Source organism: Frieseomelitta varia, unplaced genomic scaffold, assembly GCF_011392965.1.
Source record: "Frieseomelitta varia isolate USP_RPSP 00005682 unplaced genomic scaffold, Fvar_1.2 scaffold_144, whole genome shotgun sequence".
Classification (NCBI taxonomy): Eukaryota; Metazoa; Arthropoda; class Insecta; order Hymenoptera; family Apidae; genus Frieseomelitta; species Frieseomelitta varia.
This window is the reverse complement of record NW_025109128.1, coordinates 7,747-29,911: the sequence shown is the minus strand read 5'-3', so window position 1 is coordinate 29,911 and position 22,165 is coordinate 7,747. Positions and strand designations below refer to the sequence as shown.

Below are 22,165 nucleotides of genomic sequence, written 5' to 3'. Positions count from 1 at the left end.
TTTTTTTCAGGAGAGAGCATTGAAATATTCCTACGACGCTTTGCAACCCTTAACATACAACCCGTATTCTCCGATCTTTGGAGAATAAACCAGATAACGAAGCTAGATTCTTGATTTCAGAAGCCGGTCGGTGCAAGTCGTTAAAAATGACTTCGTTTATATTCCGTTTACATCAAGTATCGTGTAGATCGTATTACAATGATCCAAGCCGACTGACGATTTTAATAAGACAGAAGAACATTCGCGTAAATTGTCAAAGAAGGATTTGCGTAAACTGACTTGCATCGATTGACTTTTGAATCTTTTTTTTTTTTTTTTTTTCTATACCTTCACGACATTTTCGTAATCTCACAGTCTTCGCTACCAATGATTTCAATCCCTAGAGGTGATCGACGAAAAATCTACTACTAAATCTCGACTAGAACGATGATGTCTACCAAGTAGAAGAGCGAAGACCCTGATCTTTGGTACCGTTCCACGCAGAACATGCTTGGAATACTTAATCCTTCCCAGCTTCTCGATCTCAACTCGGCCGTGCGGTTTATATTGTTTACGTTAATACGATGTTTGCAGAGGCGGGAGGAATGTAATTAATGTTTGTGGCCATAGTTACGCGATTATAGAATTCCATGTCATTAAGCCAATTACGACGTTCGCGTGCGCGCGCGCGAAACTCGGCCCCTGGTTTTTACCATTCCGGTGCAGAGAGCACCGCGAACGCAATCGCGATGAACGATCGTAGCCGTGCTCCATCATTACGGCCATTATTGCGAAGGAGACGATTGCCATTGGCGTGATTCATCGACGAACGGCCACGAACGATCCTTCTCGGACTTGCGGGTGGGCTTGCGCGATACGAAAATCAATCGCAACACCTTCTCGCCTCCCTTCCTCCACTTCGGTAACGACGTTTATAGACATTTGTTCATTCACAAAGGGCAGATATCGACAAAGTGAAAGATTGGCGATTTTAGTCTTGGAACTTGGAGAAGGACTTGGAACTTGCGAGTCGATGTATCTGCGATTTTCGTAGGAGCCACGCCGCACGATTTGACAATTTTGCGTTTCTTACGTAACGATGGGCAGTTGCGGGTTCTGCGAGTCTAACTTTGAAGTTTTACGTGTCACTGGTAAATTTCATTACGACGACAGCGTCAAGTTTTTTTTTTTTTGGTAATGAATAAACTTTAGAATGAAATCTTAGTAAAATAGTAACGATGGTAATGGTAAAATTATTAAAATCCATAGCCAATTTACTCGTCAATTTACAAAAGAAGAATTTCAGACTCCTTTACCAAACTAATTCAATATTAACGAACTGACTAGATTACCGAATTTCACAATAAACAAACTTCCATTTAGAGTTTCTGAGGCAGGTGCTGCCTTTTTTTGGACGAAATAAACTCGACACGCTGAAATACTTACAATATAACAAGGATAACTCGTTATTTTCTAAGTACCTGTAATCAAATCGTTCGTAATAAATTTCATGCGATCGATTTCGAAAACCGCAGACACACAACTGGACTCCTCGTCAACTTCTAACAGCGAGCTCGGGCGAGCATTGTGCCATGCGCAAAGTACTAATCCTGATTGAGACTGGCGTGGCGTCATCGCTACGAAATCGCAACATGACATCGCACATAATAATAAAAAGAGAGAGAGAGAGAGAGAGAGAGAGAGAGAGAGAGAGAGAGAAAGAAATCCAAGGTTGCGCAAAGGGGCGATGAAACGACAGAAATCGGCTTGGACGAAGGGAACGATCGTTTCACCTGCGATTCGATCGTGCACGCCTGCATCACCGAGGATGCAAGCTTTTTAGTTTCTACTTTTTTCTTTTTTCTCCGTTTTTTTTTTTTTTTTTTTTTTTTTTTTTTNTTTTTCACGGCGCACGAGAGAGTTTCCTAATATCCGTTCTCGTTCGCGGAATCAAAGCGATTACCCACGCTATGTCGCGTCTACGCGCGTTCACCGGCGCAGGTTGAATCGCGATTCGCCACGGATCACGAGCGTTCTTTCCATTGTTTTCCATCCAGCGTACGAGAGAGCTCGTTGATAGAACACAGTCGTTCGCCAAAAGTGTTTCGAGAGAAACACATCGTAGAGAAACGTTTATGCACCTGTGTATGTCGCATCGCGTGAAATATTTCGGTAAGACCGCAACGACTGTTGTTAGTCTGAGACTGGAAATCTGACCATTTGGAATCAAATATTCGGAAACGCTTTTGTTAATAATAATTGAGGTTAAATTATGTTTCTATATCGTCAATTATAATAATTATACGAGTGCAAGAGACAGTGGTAAGTCTGAATTCAAGCACGTTTCGTATATTAACCATAAAATGGGGATAGCCAAAGTAGACTATAGTGTTCTAGTGTACAAAAGTTGCAATTAAAAATTAAAAATCCAGCGTATAGCATGTGAGAACGTACTGAATAATAATAAAGCTGTTTGAATATTTCTATAATGTCTATGAAATACATATTATTTTATTACAATAAATATTGACACATTGATATAATTTATTAATATAACAATACTTATATTAAATATTTTGTAATTTGTAGTATGCTTTTAAATTTGTTTGAAACTTGACCAACGTGGTAATGATTGCCAGATTTTATTGAAATTTAAGTTAGTTAATTAAGATATCAGAATTTTTATATAATAATACATTCACAAAAAGCTCCTCTACAAGTGTTTAAACGCTTTCGTGAACAACTGTAATTTAGCCACGTCTACGAAAATAGAACCCGGCGTGAAAAATATTATGTTTATATATAGGCATTACGCTGCATGCCAGCTTTGTTCTTCATTTTATCGAACACTCATATCTATGCTCCACTATGATGCCAGCGCTGCTATCTGAAATAATTATCCAGGCTCGTCTCATTACAGCAGCTCTACACACTGTTTTCTGATAACAGAGATTGCGGTCTCTTCTTTCTATATTTAGACACACACAATGGCGTCCCTGCTTTTTTCTTATTATCACTATTCATACCGATTGAATGTGAAACTTGAATGAGTGGAGAATATTCATGAAACTCATTTCATGAATATTCGTGGTATCGTGTCACGTAGACTGTGGATAATTATGCATTTGCGGGAAATTTCAGGGATAGTCTCCCTGGTGCATTTGTATAAATTTAATTTTTTTTTTTTTTTTTAATAATACTCAAAAAAATTAAGAGTACGTGCAAAAATCCACACAGTCCAGCCACAATAATTCTCCAATTAATTTGTCGCGTGGATAAAGAAAGAAAAAAAAACAAAAGTCTAATACAAAGAGCAGAGCTCTCTATATTCATAGAAGATGAATCACAAAAAAAAAAAAAAAAGAAGTATACAGAATCGAAGGAAAATCGGATATCACAGATTGAAGTATTAACGCGTGTCTAATCGAGCCGATTCGATTGAATCGCGGTTTCCCTCACGATCAGACGACACGAATAATCGATGAGGAAGTACGGGCCTTTACTTAACGGGAATTAAATCATGGGTGAACCTTCACTTCCTGCCCGGATCATTTCATACCTTGTCACGTCTTGTCCTCCCTTTCTCTCTTTCGCTCTGTCCTTCTTCCCCGCTCACGCCCTTCCTGTCCGCGCGTTCACGAAGATGTAGAAGTTCCAGGGAAACTTCCCTCGTCGAACGATATACGATACGAACTTGTACGAAAGATCTCCGCTCGAGGATAGACAGAGAGAAAGAGAGAGAGAGGGAGGGAGACAAGTCGAACAAACTTGTCTCTATCTGATTCTAGAATTTTGCAATTTAATCCCACGAATCGCGGCAACGATGTAAGAATCGTGATCGGAAACACGAAGTGAACTCACTTGCCACGTACAGAGATTTAGATAAGTATTTAGTGACAGAGGAGACTTGGTATTTGGATGAAATTGGAACTTAGTATTATTTTTGGTACTAAGGTTTAAGATCGACAGGACTTTCAAGAGAAATCGTAATTTATGTTCTCGTATAAAATTGTGTTTTTATTTATCAATTGACGATTCACGTAAGAGGAGCTATTTGAGTCAAAAATCTAAGGATTAATGACTGTTATGAACATTTGGTGGTTTTGACAATTTTGTTTAATTAATTTTCTACCATCCGTCATTTCCTTCGAGGAATAAAAATGTTTCTTTCTCACCCGTCGGCAATCGAACTCGCACGTTACCAGCAACAGCAAATGAGACATTCTCACGTCACGGAGAAGCTTACTAACATAACCTAGAACCGATCGAATTAAATAAAAAATTCCCTGGAATGTAATTTCCAAAAATTTCGATGACCGTCTCCTTGAAGGAGGAGACCATTGTCGAGCGAATTTCTTCTCAGAAAAAAGAACAATCCCCGTGAGCACCAGACGAAGGGAATACGGTGCGAGTATTATCCCTAATACTTCGATTTCCACTCTCGTCCCTCGTGAAAATCGGCCGTATCCATTGTAAAAGATGCTGGTCTCTATCTGGTAATCGAAAGACGAGTGAGATTCCCGGGTTTCATGTGTGCTTTTATACACGAAAAGAGAGACAGAGAGAGAGAGAGAGAGAGAGAGAAGGATGCACACGGACGTTCGAGTGGTCCGAAAACCACCTAAGTGGCCGAGGCAATGGCACGGGGGCATTCTGGTGGCACAGGATATCCGGAGTGGGAGTTTCTATGGCGCGCGGCTCTTTTTTCCCTCCCCATTCTCTCCTTCGTTCCGAATAAAAAGTGCCGATTCAACGCTTCGAAACGCTGAAAACACGAAGCTCGCGCAGAGAAAGAGAGAGGATACGCGGCTCGCCTCCGCGATCACCTCATTGTTCACCGTGTTCATCCCTCTTCTTTCCGCTTATACACTTTCTCTCTTTTTTTCTCTCTCTCTCTCTCATGTGTAGGTACATGTGTGTCGTTGGTACCTGTTGTGTGTGCCGGCCGTGACATCGCGATTTTACGGAAATTCGATCTGTGTTTTTGTCCAACCGGGGGATGTCCCCGTGCTATGGGGCCCCAAGGAAAACGACTCTTCCGCTCCAACCTGTTTTTCCTATTCGCGATGATGTCTTCAGAAAGTGACCACTCCTCTCTACTTTTGGGGGAGATATCTTTTTGCTCGCAAGAAGATTCGAGCTTTCCTCTCCTTTTTTATTATTATTATTATTATTATGGAGCAAGTGGTCCGTCGATGAATTAGTTTTCTCAATCGATGTTCAATATTTGCGTGGAAAATGAAATTTTACGCGTTTCGGAAATTTTAGAAATATTCGATTTTTTTTTCTATCACGAATCTTCAGAACGTGATAGCGATCTCCCTTTTAGTTTGGAGAACAGGAAGACGCAGGAGATGTTCTTTTTTGTTTTCTTACTTGGAAGAAAGTTTCCATTTGTTGTTTCATTTTGTCGCAATTAGAGCAAGGTGCAAGTAGCCTGTCGACGATTTAATTCTTTAATATTCAATTTGGAAAGTCGAATTTTACAACCTGAAACTTTATTTAACGAGATTTTAGAAGATACTCTTGGAACAAGATTCTTCATATTCTTCGGGGAGAAAATGATTGACGGTTCGATTTCAACGGTAAAATTTACATTTACAGTTTAAACGACGGCTGAAGAAGATTCCGAGCGTCGACGATTAAATTTTACATTAATATATAAGAGATTCGATTATTGAAACTGATGGAGCAATTAAGCCGCAATATTTGCACAGTGATAAACAGTAGCAATCGAAGAAGAGTTGTTTACAGAAGAAGAAGAAAGAAAGAAAAGAAAAGAAAAAAAAAAAAAATGAAAGTCACGTACCTTTCTGTAGGATCTCGAGGTGTTCCCACAGGATATCGCCCATGAAGGCCGGAGCACGTGCCAAAAAGGATTCCTTGCCCATGGCACAAATCTGTTTCCCGGTCATGTTCTGCCACGGTTGCATCGCCACACCCGCCAACGAGAATTCCCCTATGGCCCAGTGCAACCAGTGGGCGACAGCTGCTTCCGACCATTGCCTCGGATCTGAAAAAAATATTATCATCATTTCTTCATCTCGCTGCTCCCGTTTACAAGCTTGCCTTCTCTCTTTAATTTAATTCTCAATCAACGCAGCGAGAAGGCGAAAAATGTAGAAACATTATTGTAACCACGTGAGAAGTGGTTGGAGGAAATTGAAAGTATAACAAACAAACAAATAATCGTTATTTATTTGTTTTCTCATAAAACATTTCATACTTGAGTGTATTAAATTGGACAAATTCAATGTATTTAAATTGTGTATTGGCAAAATTCAATAATACTTTGTACAACGAAGAATCTGCGAGACGATAACATATTAATTTAATTGTACCGTAGAATACACTGAAGAACTTTATTATCTGTGACAAAATACGGAATATCAGAAATTAAGATTTACTACCAAGTAGTCCAAGTAAATTAAATAGTCGATCAAATTAAAATTGTACAGTTTATCAAAATTAACGCGTAGGTCTCGATATAATATTAATTAATTTTAATTAAGGGGCTTTGTGCATAATCCGAAAGAGTTCTTGCACTTTAATATTTGTGATCACAATGAGATCTGAAAAATTTCTACGATATCTCTGAAGATCCCCGAACAGTATGTGTGTGTTTGTTTCGCGCAACTGATCGGCCGATAATTCGAAGAACCTCGCGATAAATTCGCGAGGCGAGTTTAAAACCGAATCTCGCCGACTAAATGGCAACTGTTCAGGAATGATTATACAAATCGAGCCGGTGATTAAAGTGACGTTCTCGATGCTTTCAAACAGGAAACGATCGGTATCTATTCTAATGTTATCCTGACCAGTAACGTCCCCATCTTTTACGACCATTCCTCTTTCCCCCTTTTCGATCGTTTTGCTTCCGACAAGAATTTAAAAAAGAAAAAATAATGTCACTGAGCTGCGGCTAATGAAATCGAGTGACTGTTCGAATTTAACGTTTGTTAAACGTTTGTTTAACTCGCTAAATTTACAATTACGCACGCTTCGAAGGCGAAAATAAAAAAGAAGAAAAAAATTAATATTTGTGAAAGTTTTGATAATAAAACATTTGAATTTATTAGAAACAATTTATCAGAATGTCACCGTGTTTATAATAACAGCGATGAACGCCCAAAATTCTTCCTTGGTGATATTATGTGATGACAGCGTCCTCCCCTTTAATTTTTTTGCAGTATAATTGTTTGTTTCAGTTATTATTTGATTTATTAGCTCGTCAATAAAAAAAAAAAAAAAAAAAAAAAAAACATCTTAAAAAATCCAACGGTTGTTCAACATTCGATACCTGTGGCTCTGCAGGCTTTTCACCGGCCATAAATTTTATTCTCTGATGGTAATTCGCTAGATTCTTCACAAGGTGTCCATTCTAAATTATTAGAATCTTGTGGGTTTCATTACTGTCACTTTCGGATTCAGTACCTATTATTTTAATTTCTCGATTTCTTACACCTAATACTATGTCACTACTTCCATCACAGCTTTCATTTTCTCTATCACTACTCTCCCTCGTGAATACAATCGATCTTGTTTCTCGACAGTTCAAAATCAAATTCATCTTCATCTGAGCTAATTTCATTTCCGAAGTCCATTTCTTCAGGGCTTTTAAACTTAAGAGATTATAATACTTTTGCCACGATGGTCGAAGCCAAACTAACGTTGGTGACACGTTGTCGGAACCGTAGCTTCGGAGGACTTTGTTATTCAATAATTTTACTAATAAAAAAAATGCCTCTCTTTTGGCTTTAATTAAATTAAATATGAAGTAATAAAATACATTTAATTTCGATCTGAAATGATTCTTATTTAATTAATATATTCAATATAAATATCCTATTGTTCATTCTAAAATTAATGTAAATAACATTATATAATAAAATTATATTACATAATATTAATATATTATCTTTACATAAAATTAATGTAAATAACATTATAAATATAAATAATAAATATAAATAATAAAATTATATCAATTACACAATAAAAATTAAAATATTTATTATTAAAATAAAGTAAAAATTAAAATATTTATATATTAAAATAAAAAATTGTTGGAATTAATAAAGTGATTTCGATATCAAAAATTAAAAATAATAATCCAATTAAAAAAAAAAAGGGTATAGAAAATGGTAATATAAATGGTCTCGTCTCTTGACTTTAAAAGGGTTAAGACGTTATACGTCCATCTATTAGAGAAAAAAGAAAAAAAAAAAAAAGAAAGAAGAACGCAATTACTTTTTGGCCAATTGCAATAGACTTCTTCGCTCTAACGAAACGACGTGTACAGGAATGGTGGCGAGAGGTAAGAAAGGAATGAGATGGTAGAGGCGAGGGACAAAGGCTTTTCGAAGACGAGAGAGATATTGCGCCGGGTTGACGACATGATCGGTACTCGGGCCCCGGCCATCTTTGGTAGAAGCAATACCGAGAAACATTGGAATGTCCCATTTGAGGTGCGCGCCCATATTTGCACGCGTGTCTTGCATTGTTTCTCGCGGTATCTTCCCGCGTAAAAGTACAGTTCGGCTCATAATGCAAACAGATATTACGGCGAAACCGTCTCTCCTCTCCTTCCTCCTCGTGCCAGAAGAATTCGTCGAAAACGTGCGCAAACGAACAACGCTATGATTTTTAATTCTCGACTGTTTCCCAATTTTTTTCCCCTCCCTTTCAACACTTTCACCGGTCGTCGTCGCGACGTTCGATGCAAATATATCTTTTTATCTCATTTTATTTATTTATTTTTTTTCTTTTCAAGATGATCTTGGGCAACGAGAGCTTTCTCAGGAATCTCAGAATTCTGCTGTTTCACGAGTTTCACGAGGCGAAACCTTCGCACTGGAATTGAATTCGATCTCTTCGCGTTACTGGTGAACACTTTCCCCGGCGGGATATTTGAAACGACAGTCGCGTGTACGCACTAATATCACTTTTACACACATACTGTAAATAATTGTAGAATTTTTTGTCATTGTACTGTATTAATTCGACTACTGTAATGTACTATAACTGTAATCGAATAATACTGATCTATGGTATGACTGATCTCAGACCTTCTGTTTGAACTAATTTAAAAGACACGGCTGCTCTTGTCAAAGTTAATATTAATTTCTGTTCGAGCAGATACACGAGCGTGCAAATTTACTTATTAGATGGAATTGTTTTGATACGGCCATTCTGGTGTCGACAAATATTTTCATTTATTTATATCGATATTTTTCGACCAAACTTAGCACATACGCACATGTATGTATATACGCCGCGAAGAGTGGAAAAACATCGTGTAGATTTCCTTGTAAAACTTTCAAAGTGCGATTTACAAAGAATCGCAGAAAGAATTTGCAGAATCGTTAACAGCGACGCTGTTGTTTCATTACACCCGTTTCCCCCCAAGTTTCGTTAGAGACAAAAGTTTCCAATAACAGAAACGCCACGAATAATAAAATTCTGGAATAGAATCCTCGAGCTAATCGGTCGTTTGCAATTGAAAACAGTTTCGGCTTCGTCACTGGAAACGAAACGTCGCAACGTCTCATGAATAATAAATCGAATCTCTCACGTGGCGAAACATTTCTCATCGGATACGACGGATAATGCACGATAATATAGAGTTTTATCTCATCGTTGACATGGAATTAACCTTAAATACCCTCCCTCTTTCTTTCTCTCTGTTTTTCCTTTGCCCCCAATGAGAAAAAGAGTGGACAAGAAGAATGTTCCTCTCGTTCGGAATGGTTTTTCTCGTTTCGACGATAATCGGTAACCGGCGGGCGCGGCGATCTGCATGTTCCTCACTCGTCCCCACGGCCGATGATAATGCAGAGAGAAGAGTAATCTAATGTAATACAGGACTTTTAACTCCCACCCGGCTGTTTCACCTTATCTGGCCGGTTGTTGATTACGTCGTAGGAAACTAATTGCATAGATTAGCCTGTTGCGGCACGGTTGATTAAAAGCCGTAACCAGCGAACGGGAGAGTGGCCGCGAGTGAACAGCGAGAGGTTCGTCTAAACCGCGCCGATATCCGCGCTCTGTAATCGCTTCTTTCACCCCCGCCGTTCACCGTTTACCGCCTTCGTCGCCAACTCCACCGTCTAACGTGAAAATTGCATCAGCCTAATTGGAAAATTAAATTGGAGAACGAACTTGAGACTTTTCAACGCGCGAAATGACATTCTTTTTTTTTTTTTTTTTTCTTTCAAAGTTCGTCTGTCATCTGGGAAAACAGGCTGCAAAAGGTAACTTTGGAGAACTTTGGAGGATTTTTCGCCTCCCATCTGGGAAGCGATCCTGCGCTTCTTCGAAATCTCGACACGTCACTGATTTAAGGAAATAAGAAGACAGTTGCAATTCCATCCAATTACAGCGGAACTTCCATTTATCTTAACTCGGGGAGGAGGAAGGAGGAGACAAACAGTTTATATAATTGGAGTTCGCATAACAGGAGCTCGCCAATTTTCCGCGCTACACGCTGATAAACAACAGAGGAGCTCGCCTATTACCGTTTAATTACAATTCTTCCAGTTTTGTCCCGATAGCTGGAGTTCAGATATATAAAAAAAAAAAAAAAAAAAAACTCTCTATATAGACAGGGATTTCGAAATGCTCCAAAATCTTCTCTCCCGCCGGGAAGGAAACGAAACATCTTGACTCAAACCTGACCGCTTAGAAGGTGGTTAAAAGGGAAATAAACGCGAGTAATCGTGAAAGAATGAGCGGAACGAAGCTAGATAGAAAGAAAGAGAAAGAGAGAGAGAGAGAGAGAGAAAGTGGGAGAAGCATCACCATCGCGCGAGCAAGAGGGAGAGGAGTCTGTTAACAGTGCTGACAAGGAATAAGTTTGGCAAACATCGGCGCGATCCTCAAATATCGGCGGCCGCTTTGATCGTGCCGTGCCGTTAGACACTCGCGCGAGCCACAAGAGTCCTCTTTGCTCTCTCTCACCTTTTCCTCTATTTATGTATTGTCGCCGCGGTGTGCCGATCCCCTCGAGCCACTCACGGATCGGCACCACACCGAGTGTCGTGGAGCGAGCCGAGTTGGCTGTCGCTGGTTGCTCGCCGTTTCATCGTTTCCACGAAGAGCACACGCTGGTTGCCGAAGCGCCTCGCTCGCCAACCCGAGGAACATATCATCCATTCATAAAAACGGCGTTACTCTCGCGAGTCACGTAGCGACGCGCGACGACCGAGCTCGCGAGCGGGATCGCGTCGATCCGCGGCTACGCGATTTCGATATGGCCATCCAAGGACTAAGGCCGACGTTCTTCCTCCTCCTTCTTCTCCTCCTTCTCTTCTTCTTCTTCTTTCAGTTCTCTGCGCTCCTGGCTGTTTCGTCGGTCACCTTTGATTTCTGACGGCGATTTCTGGCGTTCCTCACCACCGGTAGAAACACGATGAGCAGCAGCTCTTGAACGCTGATGGATGGATGGATGGCGGCGGACCGAGAGATCGGCGCGGGATTATAAAGCCCGAGCTGTGACTAGAATTACGATGGCAGCGGCACGATGTTGAAATATTGTGATTTGTGTTGTACTGTATCGCATTGAGATACTGTATCTGTTGTTGTATTATTTAATTGTAAACATTGCAATTAAATATTATTATTATTTAATTGTAAACATTGCGATTAAATATTATTATTATTTAATTGGAAATATTACAATTAAATATTATTAGTCAACTGGAAATATTACAATTAAATATTATTATTCAACGGGAAATATTACAATTAAGTATTATTATTCAACTGGAAATATTACAATTAAGTATTATTATTCAACTGGAAATATTACAGTTAAATATTATTATTCAATTGGAAATATTACAATTAATTATCATTATTCAACTGGAAATATTACAATTAAGTATTATTATTTAACTGGAAATATTACAGTTAAATATTATTATTCAACTGGAAATATTACAATTAAGTATTATTATTCAACTGGAAATATTACAATTAAATATTATTATTCAACTGGAAATATTACAATTAAATATTATTATTTAACTGGAAATATTACAATTAAATATTATTATTTAAATGAAAATTTATGCTTTTATAATTTATGTATATTTCTTTACAATTTACGTGTTTCCTTATAATTTCTTTGTAATTCACGTATTTATAATTTATAATTTATATATTTCATCATTCCTGTTTTATCTTTTATTTACGTTATCTTTATAATTTATGTTCTTCTTTTATGTTGTTATCTTTATAATTTGTGCTTTCATCGTTTCTGTTTTATTGTAGGTATTTATTAAAAGACAAAGACTCGTGGTTCTATTCTTTCCTTTTCAATCGTTGCACGTACATAAAAATGTAGAATATTCGACGAAAGACAAATTTAATAAACTTCATTAACTTTTATATATATATATATTCTAATAATTGAGTTAAAGTCAATCTTCATCACAGCATTTATTACATTTTATTCTTCTCGATAGAAAACCTTTCGTGGCAATGGCAGTTTTAATTTAATCTTCGAAAGAGAAACGGATCAATCGTTCATGAAACTCTGGAACGAACTCAAGAATTTTCACCCGGGGATACCGACAGCTGCTCTTTAATGTGATCCATAATTCATTTGGTATTCGATTCTCAGAATCGAATATTTCCCCCGACAAAAAAAAACTCCGCGATGATCCGAATTTGTTCAGAGGAGAGAATCATTTCAGACTGCTTGCAAAAAAAACTTGTGGAAAATCAGACGACCTTCCAACTTTCAGTACGCATTTCCAACCACGAATCATTACTGGAAATCATATAGTTTTATTGACGCAATTATCGAATAGAAATAGACACCATGAGGCGAGCTTTCAACACTACAGTCGTCCAAAACGACCAATTTGTAATTTTTGTTGGACGTTTTACAGACGTGAAACAAACAGCGTATTTTTAAAGATTTAAATAATTTTTCGTAGAGCATAAAAATAAAAGCTTGTCCTTGGATATTTTCCTTGTCCATTGTGTTGTAAAGTTTCTCTATTTTTTTTTTTTTTCTTCTTTGATTCTTCAAAAGAAATTTTATAGTTTTAGCGTCAAAGGTGTCCCGAAAAAGCACATTGGCGGTGGTGGTTGATCGAGCTCGTCGACAGATCCTCAAAGAGAGATAATCGCCGCAGGTGCCACGCTTTTTCCACGATAATCGAGGAATACTGACTGTGATTTCGGTCGGTTGGTTTAGGAACCGTCTGGCTCTGTATAGGCCTGGGCTAAAGGCAGTTTACCTACGATACGATGTACCTGCCCACCAGTGATAAATTTTGCTGGTCCCTCGTGGACAGGTGGACGCCAATTTCTCTATCTTTTTCTCTCTTCTTCTTCTTCTTTTTCTCCTGTTTGTTTCATTTCCACGGTATGGATCCCTCTGGCAGTTCGACTGAAGAGAAGTGGCTCTCGATGGCTGAGATTATGGTAGCACGCGTCACCGTGGAGATCTTAATTATCCATTTGACATCATTATATTTGTGCTTTTGCATCTTTATCTCGGTATGCTCATTTCGCTTTTTTTCTTTTTTTTTTTTTCACGCGTCTCTCGAAGAAGATCCAAGATCTCTTTCTATTATATTTTTACACTAACAATGCGAAAAAAAGGAACGTGCGATTTGTTACAATCATCAAGCAGATCATTTACTTTTATCATCCTTCTCTTTCTCCTTCGTTTCGTATCTATTATTACGAATATCGAGGATTTATTATCAGACTAAAGATCTAACTTCCTCCGTCCCAAATTAGTCGTGTACATTTGTACATTTTATCACATGAAGGGAGTATTTATATTTTTCGTCACAGACGGTACTACGCTGGCAACTGGCTCGCGGACCGTAACGAGCGACCCGAACCGTATACAATAATTCGTCGCTTTCTTTTTCTTTTGAACTCGTGTATCATGGATAGAAATTATTAAGCAGTAATAAACTTATCGTCTGTTTTACGTTTGAATGTACTTAAAACTGAGGAAATGTTGCAATTTCGCACGTCAAGAGGTTGATCATTCTCTTCTCTACGAGAGAGATTCCAAAAATTTCGAATGACTCGATGATAAATTAAATTAATAAGCCAGGGGGGAAACGTCGAGGCTTGACCTTGGAATTAAATTTACAGAAAGAGAAAGAGAGAGAGAGAGAGAGAGTCAATAGTTACCAGCAAGGATCTGAACGTAAAGCGTAGCCTCGACGATCGTGGCCAAACGTTCGAAGATGGTAAGAGTCACAGCGACGTGGCAACATTCTGACAGTGTGTTCGACGCGAATGGTACGTGACCGAGTCGCGTCTCGATTCGACAAAGGGGGATACACCACATCCAGTTGGCGGCGCTTATTATTCATAAGAAAGGCGAATTCTGAATAAATCATAATAACGAATGCGTCAGAGGAGTTTCTGACGTTCTGCAATGCGATCGCGAATGCACGCCGTGTCTTCGTGCAGCAGGTGCTTGGGATCGGCGATTGTAGCGCGCGTGCGACGCGATCGAACCTCGAGAAATGGATCGTACTTACCGCCGAAACGACTTTGGACTCTCGATCGATTCCTTTTTCGATCGATCTCGAGCCTTGACGAGCGAGGTTCGATGTTCGAACGTGCAGGAAAAAAAAAAGAACGCCGACGAAATCTCTCTGTCGTCTGCCACTAAAATTCCTCTGGACTCGAAGCAGCTGATGGTACAACACGGTTCAGTTACTCTATAACTCGAAAGTTGTACGTTTGTGAAAAAATACGAAAGAGAAGAATATGGAACGATTATTAGTCGTCGGATGAGCGCACGTTTCAATTCTCTGTAATGGATAACACCCAAAATTGAAAATCACAGTTGGATTTTATCAATACATCGTTACAGAACATCAAATGAATGACTTGTAATGATTTATTATGATTTATTATGGACGAATGAGGCTGCAATATCTCCTCTCTCTGATCAGAGATTTCGTTTATTTATATTTAGTCATAATGGAGTATATATTTCTGGTTTTCTATAATATATAGCTGTTAATTATATAGAAACAAGAAGAACATGTTTCATCAAGTCAATAAAATATTCGGAGTTGAAGAAAGACACGTGTGACATGTATGAAAAAATAAACATAGCTATTAATTGTATAGAAACAAGAAGAACATGTTTCATGAAGTCAACAAAATAGTCGGAGTTGAAGAAAGACATGTGTGACATGTATGAAAAAAAAAAATGTATATTAAGTCTTTAGGGGCAATGTCTGGTTACTGAGTCTGGTATTTTCACTAGAAGTGAATCTCAACAGTGCTGAATTTCAATTTTCAAAATTATATATAAACCGAATCAACACGTGTCATCGTTTAAATCTATAAGAATTATTATTGAGCCTAGCCTAAGCCTACCCTAATCCTATCTAGTTATTATTATTAACACCAGAGCTACCAAAATGGTCAAAATGGCCAATTTACAATTTTAGTTGAACATTTTATAGACACAGAAAAACAGATTCAAGCGATTTTTTTTTTTTTTTCGTAAAACGTGTAGATGAAAGCTTCTGTACTTTATGGCACTCCAAAGCTCTCCTATTTTATTTTACTTGTTTTCACTTTAACGTCTCTGATCTGGAAATTTTACGTTTTAAACGGCCATAAGTAATTTTAGTCTCTAATATAATTTACAACTTTAAAAATGATCAGAAAGCCTAAATAATCAATACCGGGCGTCGTTTACCAGGCCTTTCTCGAATCCTTTCTCCGTTTGGATTTCATCCAATTGGTAGATCCATTAGCAACGAAATTTCAAAATAATTGCGGGAGTTAAAAAACAAGGATCATCTTTTAATGCACGAAACCGCGTGATTCTTATAACGGAATAACGAAACGATCACGAGAGAAGGAGAGAAGGGGGAGAAAGAAGAGCGAAATCAGCGTGGTCCGCTGTAAAGTGGAACGGCGCGAGGTTTGCTCGTTAGGTTCACGGAGGTCAGACTGTAGGTGATCTGGCCGGAGGGTACGAACCCGGGGCATGTAGACCGGAAGTAACGTCACACCCGCGTGGCTCTGAATGCGCATACCGGATGTGTGGCATCGGCTCCCCATCAGAACCATCAACATCACATTCACAATTCCTGCACATCGCCGCCTCGTCGCACATCACATCACATCGCGTATATACTCGTGCACGCACGCACGCACGCACGCACGCATGCACGCACGCACGCGCTCAAACATCACGCACGTAGATGCTAAAAAAACGCACGGGCAAGCAAGGTTTATTTCCCCGGAGTTTCGAAAGGGCTCACCGGCAACAACGCTGCCACTGCTACGGACAGTACTCCGATTTTTCGACAAATTTCTCCGGTTCGCGGTCGAGCGTGACGACGCGCGTTGTGCAACGAAACGAGAAGCTCGTTCCGAGTATCGTGTGCAACCGCGCGCACGTTGCCACAGGGGACGTTTCTCGTTGCGTCTCGAGTTGTCGCTCTTTATGCTTCTGTTCTTCTTGGTAGATTCGCGACTGATACAGTAGAGTATTGATACGGTGGTTCTCACTTGGACGAGTTTGAAAAGAAAGCGACGAATTATCTGTATACAATTTGGTCACTCGTTACGGTCCGCAAACAGTTGCCCGGCGCAAGTGGTTAAGGATACTTGTGTAAGTAATGTCGTTTTCTGACACTAGAAAGTTTTATTTTATCTAAAAGTTAATCTGTAATATAATTTAACAATAGACACACGAAATGTCAATGTATTTCACTAGGATGTAGATTATATTAGGCATAACATAGGTTGTGTTATAACATATATATTATATATTATAGCATAACATGTTGTAATAAGTAAAATTATATATTTAAGTAAAGCAAAATAGGCGAAACAAATAATATTCTCAATAATTTCTATCCGGCGATGTCACACTGACGAGTTCAAAAGGAAAGCGACGAATTATTGTATACGGTTTGGTCACTCGTTACGGTCCGCAATCAGTTGCCCGGCGCAAGTGGTTAAGGACACTTGTGTAAGTAATGTCGTTTTCTGACACTGTAGAAAATTTTATTTTATCTAAAAGTTAATACAGTTTTAATCTGTAATATAATTTAACAATAAACACACGAAATGTCAATGTATTTCACTAGAATGTAGATTATATTAGGCATAACATAGGTTGTGTTATAACATATATATATATATTATATATTATAGCATAACATGTTATAATAAGTAAAATTATATATTTAAGTAGAATAAAATAGGCAAAAATAATAAATTTATTATTATTAAATAAGCACAAATAATAAATTTATTATTCAATCATTTCTATTCGGCGATGTCATACCGACGAGTTCAAAAGGAAAGCGACGAATTATTTGTATACGGTTTGGTCACTCGTTACGGTCCGCAATCAGTTCCCCAGCGCAAGTGGTTAAGCGGCGAGACGTATTTTGCGAATTGTGCCGAAATATGAGTATCACTCGCTTTGTATCGTGCTTTATATTTCACGCGGCCTTCGGTAGGCACGATAAGATAATCCCAATTCCGAGAATTAGTAGGGATAGCTTAAATGGGAGAAAGTGCGGTAAGCGAGGGCTACTGTATCTGTGGAGCACGATAATTATTCTACGGTATTTCGTGTACATACAGCAAAAAACGTAATTGTGACCGATGTACAATGAAATATCGTCGATTATTATTTACGTTTAACTGACGCAAGAAACTTGGTAAGAAAAGATCACAGGATGATCCATTAAAATGCGAGGTCTCTAAAAGTGGAAATTAAAATTTATTGTAACGGGGACTCTATTGCACAGAGTGGAAGAAATAATGCGTATCGAAGAATATGTCGATTCGAACCTCGACCGATTATACGGGCAAGAATAGCAATCGACGATGGAGGAAAAGAAAAAAAAAAAAGAAACGCGAATGCCACAAATGAGGTAATGCCGTTGCAAAAACGAGCTGAAGCTTGATTAATCGGCGCTGGCAATTCTCCCGATTCTCAATAAATGCATTATCTCGAATATCTTAATCAGGATCAATAGGTATGTCCAGTCTCGATCATCGTTTATATGCTGAACCGAGAGATGATTAATGTCTTAACGATATACTCAAGGTGCTTCTAATAGGTTTTTAATGAGACTATAACCAAGAACTTCGATCTCATTGAACATCGTATCTTTTACATCTTCCAATATATCGATACCGGCAAGATCGATAATATTCTCGAGAGAAAAAAATTCTCTACGATACAAGATAAAACGCGACCGGTATCCTCAGTTAACACGAAAAAGATACAAGAGTAAAACAATTAAACAAAAAACGTTGTAAAGTACAGCGTTAAGGATGTAGAAAAAGCAATTGGACAAACGCGTAGAGATCGGATGAAAACGTCTCGGAAGAGGATCATATAGGATCGTGGCAATGATCCTGTAATTAGAAGTCGTTTGAGAAACCTATACGCCATGGAACGTGCATGAGAGAAAAGAGAGAAAGAAGGAAAGAAAGAAAGGAAGAATACGTTTTCCGCGAGACGGGAATACTATACTGTGTGTGTATATGTAGTATCAAGTGAAGGAGAAGAAGAAGAAGAAGAAGAAGGAGAAGAAGAAGAAGAAGAAGAAAGAGAAGGAAAAAAGACGGTACTCACCTTTGGTTATGTTGAGGCGGACTCGTTCCTTCTCCCAGGAGGCGAAAGAAGCCTCCAGGGCCTCGGTCATCTTCTTGTTGGTCCCAGGTGTTAACGGCGGCACTTGTGCCGGTATATCTGTAACACGCGTAAGGATACGTTCAAGTGCTTGCTCATATATATCACGATATATTTATTTTATGAAACTCAAGCGAAGAACTTTGATTTTGCAACGTTTAGGACTATCTAGAGTTTGGAGGATGATTTATGAACTTCCATTTCGCCAAGTTTACAATTACGGTTAACCTCTTGCGCTGGAATGACGTCGAGAACTTTTTCTCCCAAAATTGTAATATTTTCTCAGTTTTAAGTATATTCAAGTAAAATAAAATAGGCACAACGAATAATAAATTTATTACTTCTGAGTAATTTCTATCCAGTGATATCGACGAGTTCAAAAAGAAAGCGACGAATTATTGTATACGGTTATGGTCGTTCGTTATGGTCCGCAGTCAGTTGACAGTGCAAGTTAACCTCTTGCGCTGGAGTGACGAGAACTTTTTCTCCCAAAATTGCAACATTTTCTCAGTTTCAAGTAAAACAAAATAGGCACAACGAATAATAAATTTATTACTTCTCAGTAATTTCTATCCAGTGACGTCATACCGACGAGTTCAAAAAGAAAGCGACGAATTATTGTATACGGTTATGGTCGTTCGTTATGGTCCGCAGTCAGTTGCCGTGCAAGTTAATCGCCTCTTGCGCTGGAATGACGTGCCACGCACGTCGAGAACATTTTGTACCAAAATTGCAACATTTTCTCAGGTTAAGTATGTTTAAATGTAACCAAGGCAAAACAAATGATAAGTTTATTACTTCGTGATAATTTCTATTCAGTGACATCGTGCCGACGAGTTCAAAAGGGAAACAGAGCGACGAATTATTGTATACGGTTCGGTCACTCGTTATGGTCCGCGAACCAGTTGCCAGCGCGAGGGGTTAAAATAATACCTTAGAAACGTTAAAAAATAAAAAACGTAAAACGTAATTAAAAACGTAATTAAAACGTAATTAAGACGTAATTAAAAATACGTAAAAAAAAAAAAAAATGAGAATTTCTACACAACGAAGGACCATGTACTCTGACGCGCACGTTCAGAACCTTTGTCTATCAAAAAACACGTGGTGAACCGTGTGTTTGTCAGAGGCAGACTGGGAATAGTCGAATCCTCGGATCCGAGATGGATGTGTGAGAAGCCAAGTAAATGGTACTTCTCACAAAGTGGTGTGCACGCGCGCGTCAGCGTGCAGAAGAGAGAACCGAAGGAGCGTCAGGTGTCGCGGCGGCGACGACGGGCGGCCAGGAGCAGCAGCAGCGAAAGCGAACAGAGGCGAAGGGGGCATGCACACCATCCTAGATAGCATCGTCGTAAAGAGGGGTAGCAACTGGCGGGCAGGTGCAGGTGCATCGTTGTTGTAGGTACGCTTCTTCTTGCTCTATGCCGTACGCACAACGCTGCGTACGCCTTATGGCGCGATCCAATACTCTTCTTCTCTTCTCCTCTGCCCGCGTTCGACTATTCTTTGTCCGACACATTTTCGTCTGCGCACAGACTTTCGAAATTCTCGAATTCAATTTTGACGATAGAATTCTGGTAGTTCAGATGCGTTTTGGCAAGGGGTTAAACTAGGCAAGACAGTTTCTTTTTCTTTTATGTACAGGGTGTGTTCACGTTTTTTTCTCGTAAACACAGAGAACAATGAAATGGATTTGTTTATCTGTTATATTTGGGGGACGGAGTGCAAACAAAAAGGAACAGCTTATGGCTCCTGCCAGGATCTTCAATCGCTACAACAGCAACAACTGCGAAATTTATCATCCGCTCGAGTTCATATCTGAAGGAAGCACAAGACCTGCGGTCATGCCATTACCAGAGACCACTGGTTTTGTTTTCACACCAGTCACACCGGCTGTATCTTATCGAACCTCTGCTGCCTTTACGTTTTTCTTCCGTTTTCGATAAGCCGAAATTATCCAGTCAGCTCGCTTTCGTGAAACGAATCTGTTTCTCAAACGAAAAATCGAATTTATCAAAATTTACAATGAAGAAGAAGAAGGAGGAGGAGCAGGAGAGTGATAAACGTGATAGAAATCGTGTTTTCTTGGGGGAACGCGGGGATATCTGCACAGCTGGATTTGCATGGCCATAAGCTCTTCCAACGGCGTACCGCCGAAAGTCCATTAAGTATGTATGGCGTGCACGCACGGCAAGTCTCCCGTAACCCATAAGCACCTTTGTCTCAACGCGTACAAACGTACGTGTGTGCGTACGGCGACGCACGAGCACACGCGCGCGACTAAGAAATTTGCATACCGGCGCGCTGCTTACAAACGTACAAAGATATCGACGCTGTTCGTCGCCGAGGAGTTTCCAAGCCGGCCGGCTACTCGCTAGAGAACATTGCGCGTCGATCGTTCGCCGTCTCCTTAAATGGTTCCGGCGAATTTGACACACGATAGAAATAATAATAATGAACGATGAATATCGTTGACCCTCGAAACCCTTGAAGGAGGACATCATGCACGGTAATACCGCGACGTAATTCAAGAAGGAGACGCTCGTACTGTTCTTACAAAATATAAAATTCAAATGATCGTCGCTCAGTCTTGCGAAATGTGAAATTTAAATGATCTGTCGATTTGAAACGAGCGAAAATGAAACTATGAAATTTAGACGATCCACGTGGTTCATGGAATTGATACTAATATTATTTCCCCGAGTTTCGCGTTTTCATGCACTTTCTAATCAATTAAATTATAATCGAAACTGCACATTTTTAATGAGCGAGACCTAAGTTTTATTTTATTTTCTCTCATTTTACATTAAAAATCCGCGTCAAATCTGGAATCTTTTTCTTAAAAAAAAAAAAAAAAATAAAGTTCTTCTCGCGTTGAATTTTCTTCAATCAATACCAAAAAAAAAAAATCGATTAAGCCTTGTCGTGAAATTCCACGACGAACAGAGACAACGACGGTCACGGATGCAAAGTGTATCAGCCGCGATGCAGAATTATTCATCGTGACGAGGGAACGTACGCGTCGTGGAAACGTGTAATCGCGGAGAGGAGTGGACGAAGAAGAAGTGGGATTGTCCTGCTGTAAGGATCGAAAGAACGGGAGAACGGCCGCAGTGTGGCTCCCGGAGGAGCTGGAAATTGAAAACCCACGTGCCACCGGCGCAACGTTTGCCCCGTGGTTGGAATATCAATCGGACCACATTTGCAGGAACGACGCCTGTGGCTGGCTCGTTGCGAATGCCGCGTATGATCGAGCACGACGAGCTCTGCCAGTAAAATGTTCGCTGTGTCTTTCCCCTCCTCCTCGAATTCCGTGGATCGCGGCAGATTTATCTCCTGTCACAGTCGAAAGCGAATCGCGAGGACCTCCGTGATCGTGGAATTACTCGAGCGTCCCTCGAATTTACCGATCGGGCGTCAAATCGAAATGCAAATTGTGAGTCGTGAGGATTTTTCAGTGGAAAGAAGAAGGTTCGATGGCGTTGGTTTCCGGTGGTGCAAATCCCGAAAATT

General features: G+C 39.4%; 1 protein-coding gene across 1 annotated transcript in view; it reads right to left on the bottom strand.

Annotated features, from left to right (window-relative positions):
- LOC122533253 (ETS-like protein pointed) overlaps positions 1–18,764 on the bottom strand; it is a gene marked incomplete at its 5' end in the record, with an annotated part of 43,188 nt that extends 24,424 nt beyond the window's left edge. Inside the window, 2 exons of the mRNA XM_043662783.1 lie at positions 5,789–5,992; positions 18,596–18,764. Coding sequence (XP_043518718.1) covers positions 5,789–5,992; positions 18,596–18,764 — 373 coding nt within the window. The remainder of the gene's footprint in view (positions 1–5,788; positions 5,993–18,595) is intronic.
- Between the last annotated feature and the right edge of the window lie 3,401 nt (positions 18,765–22,165).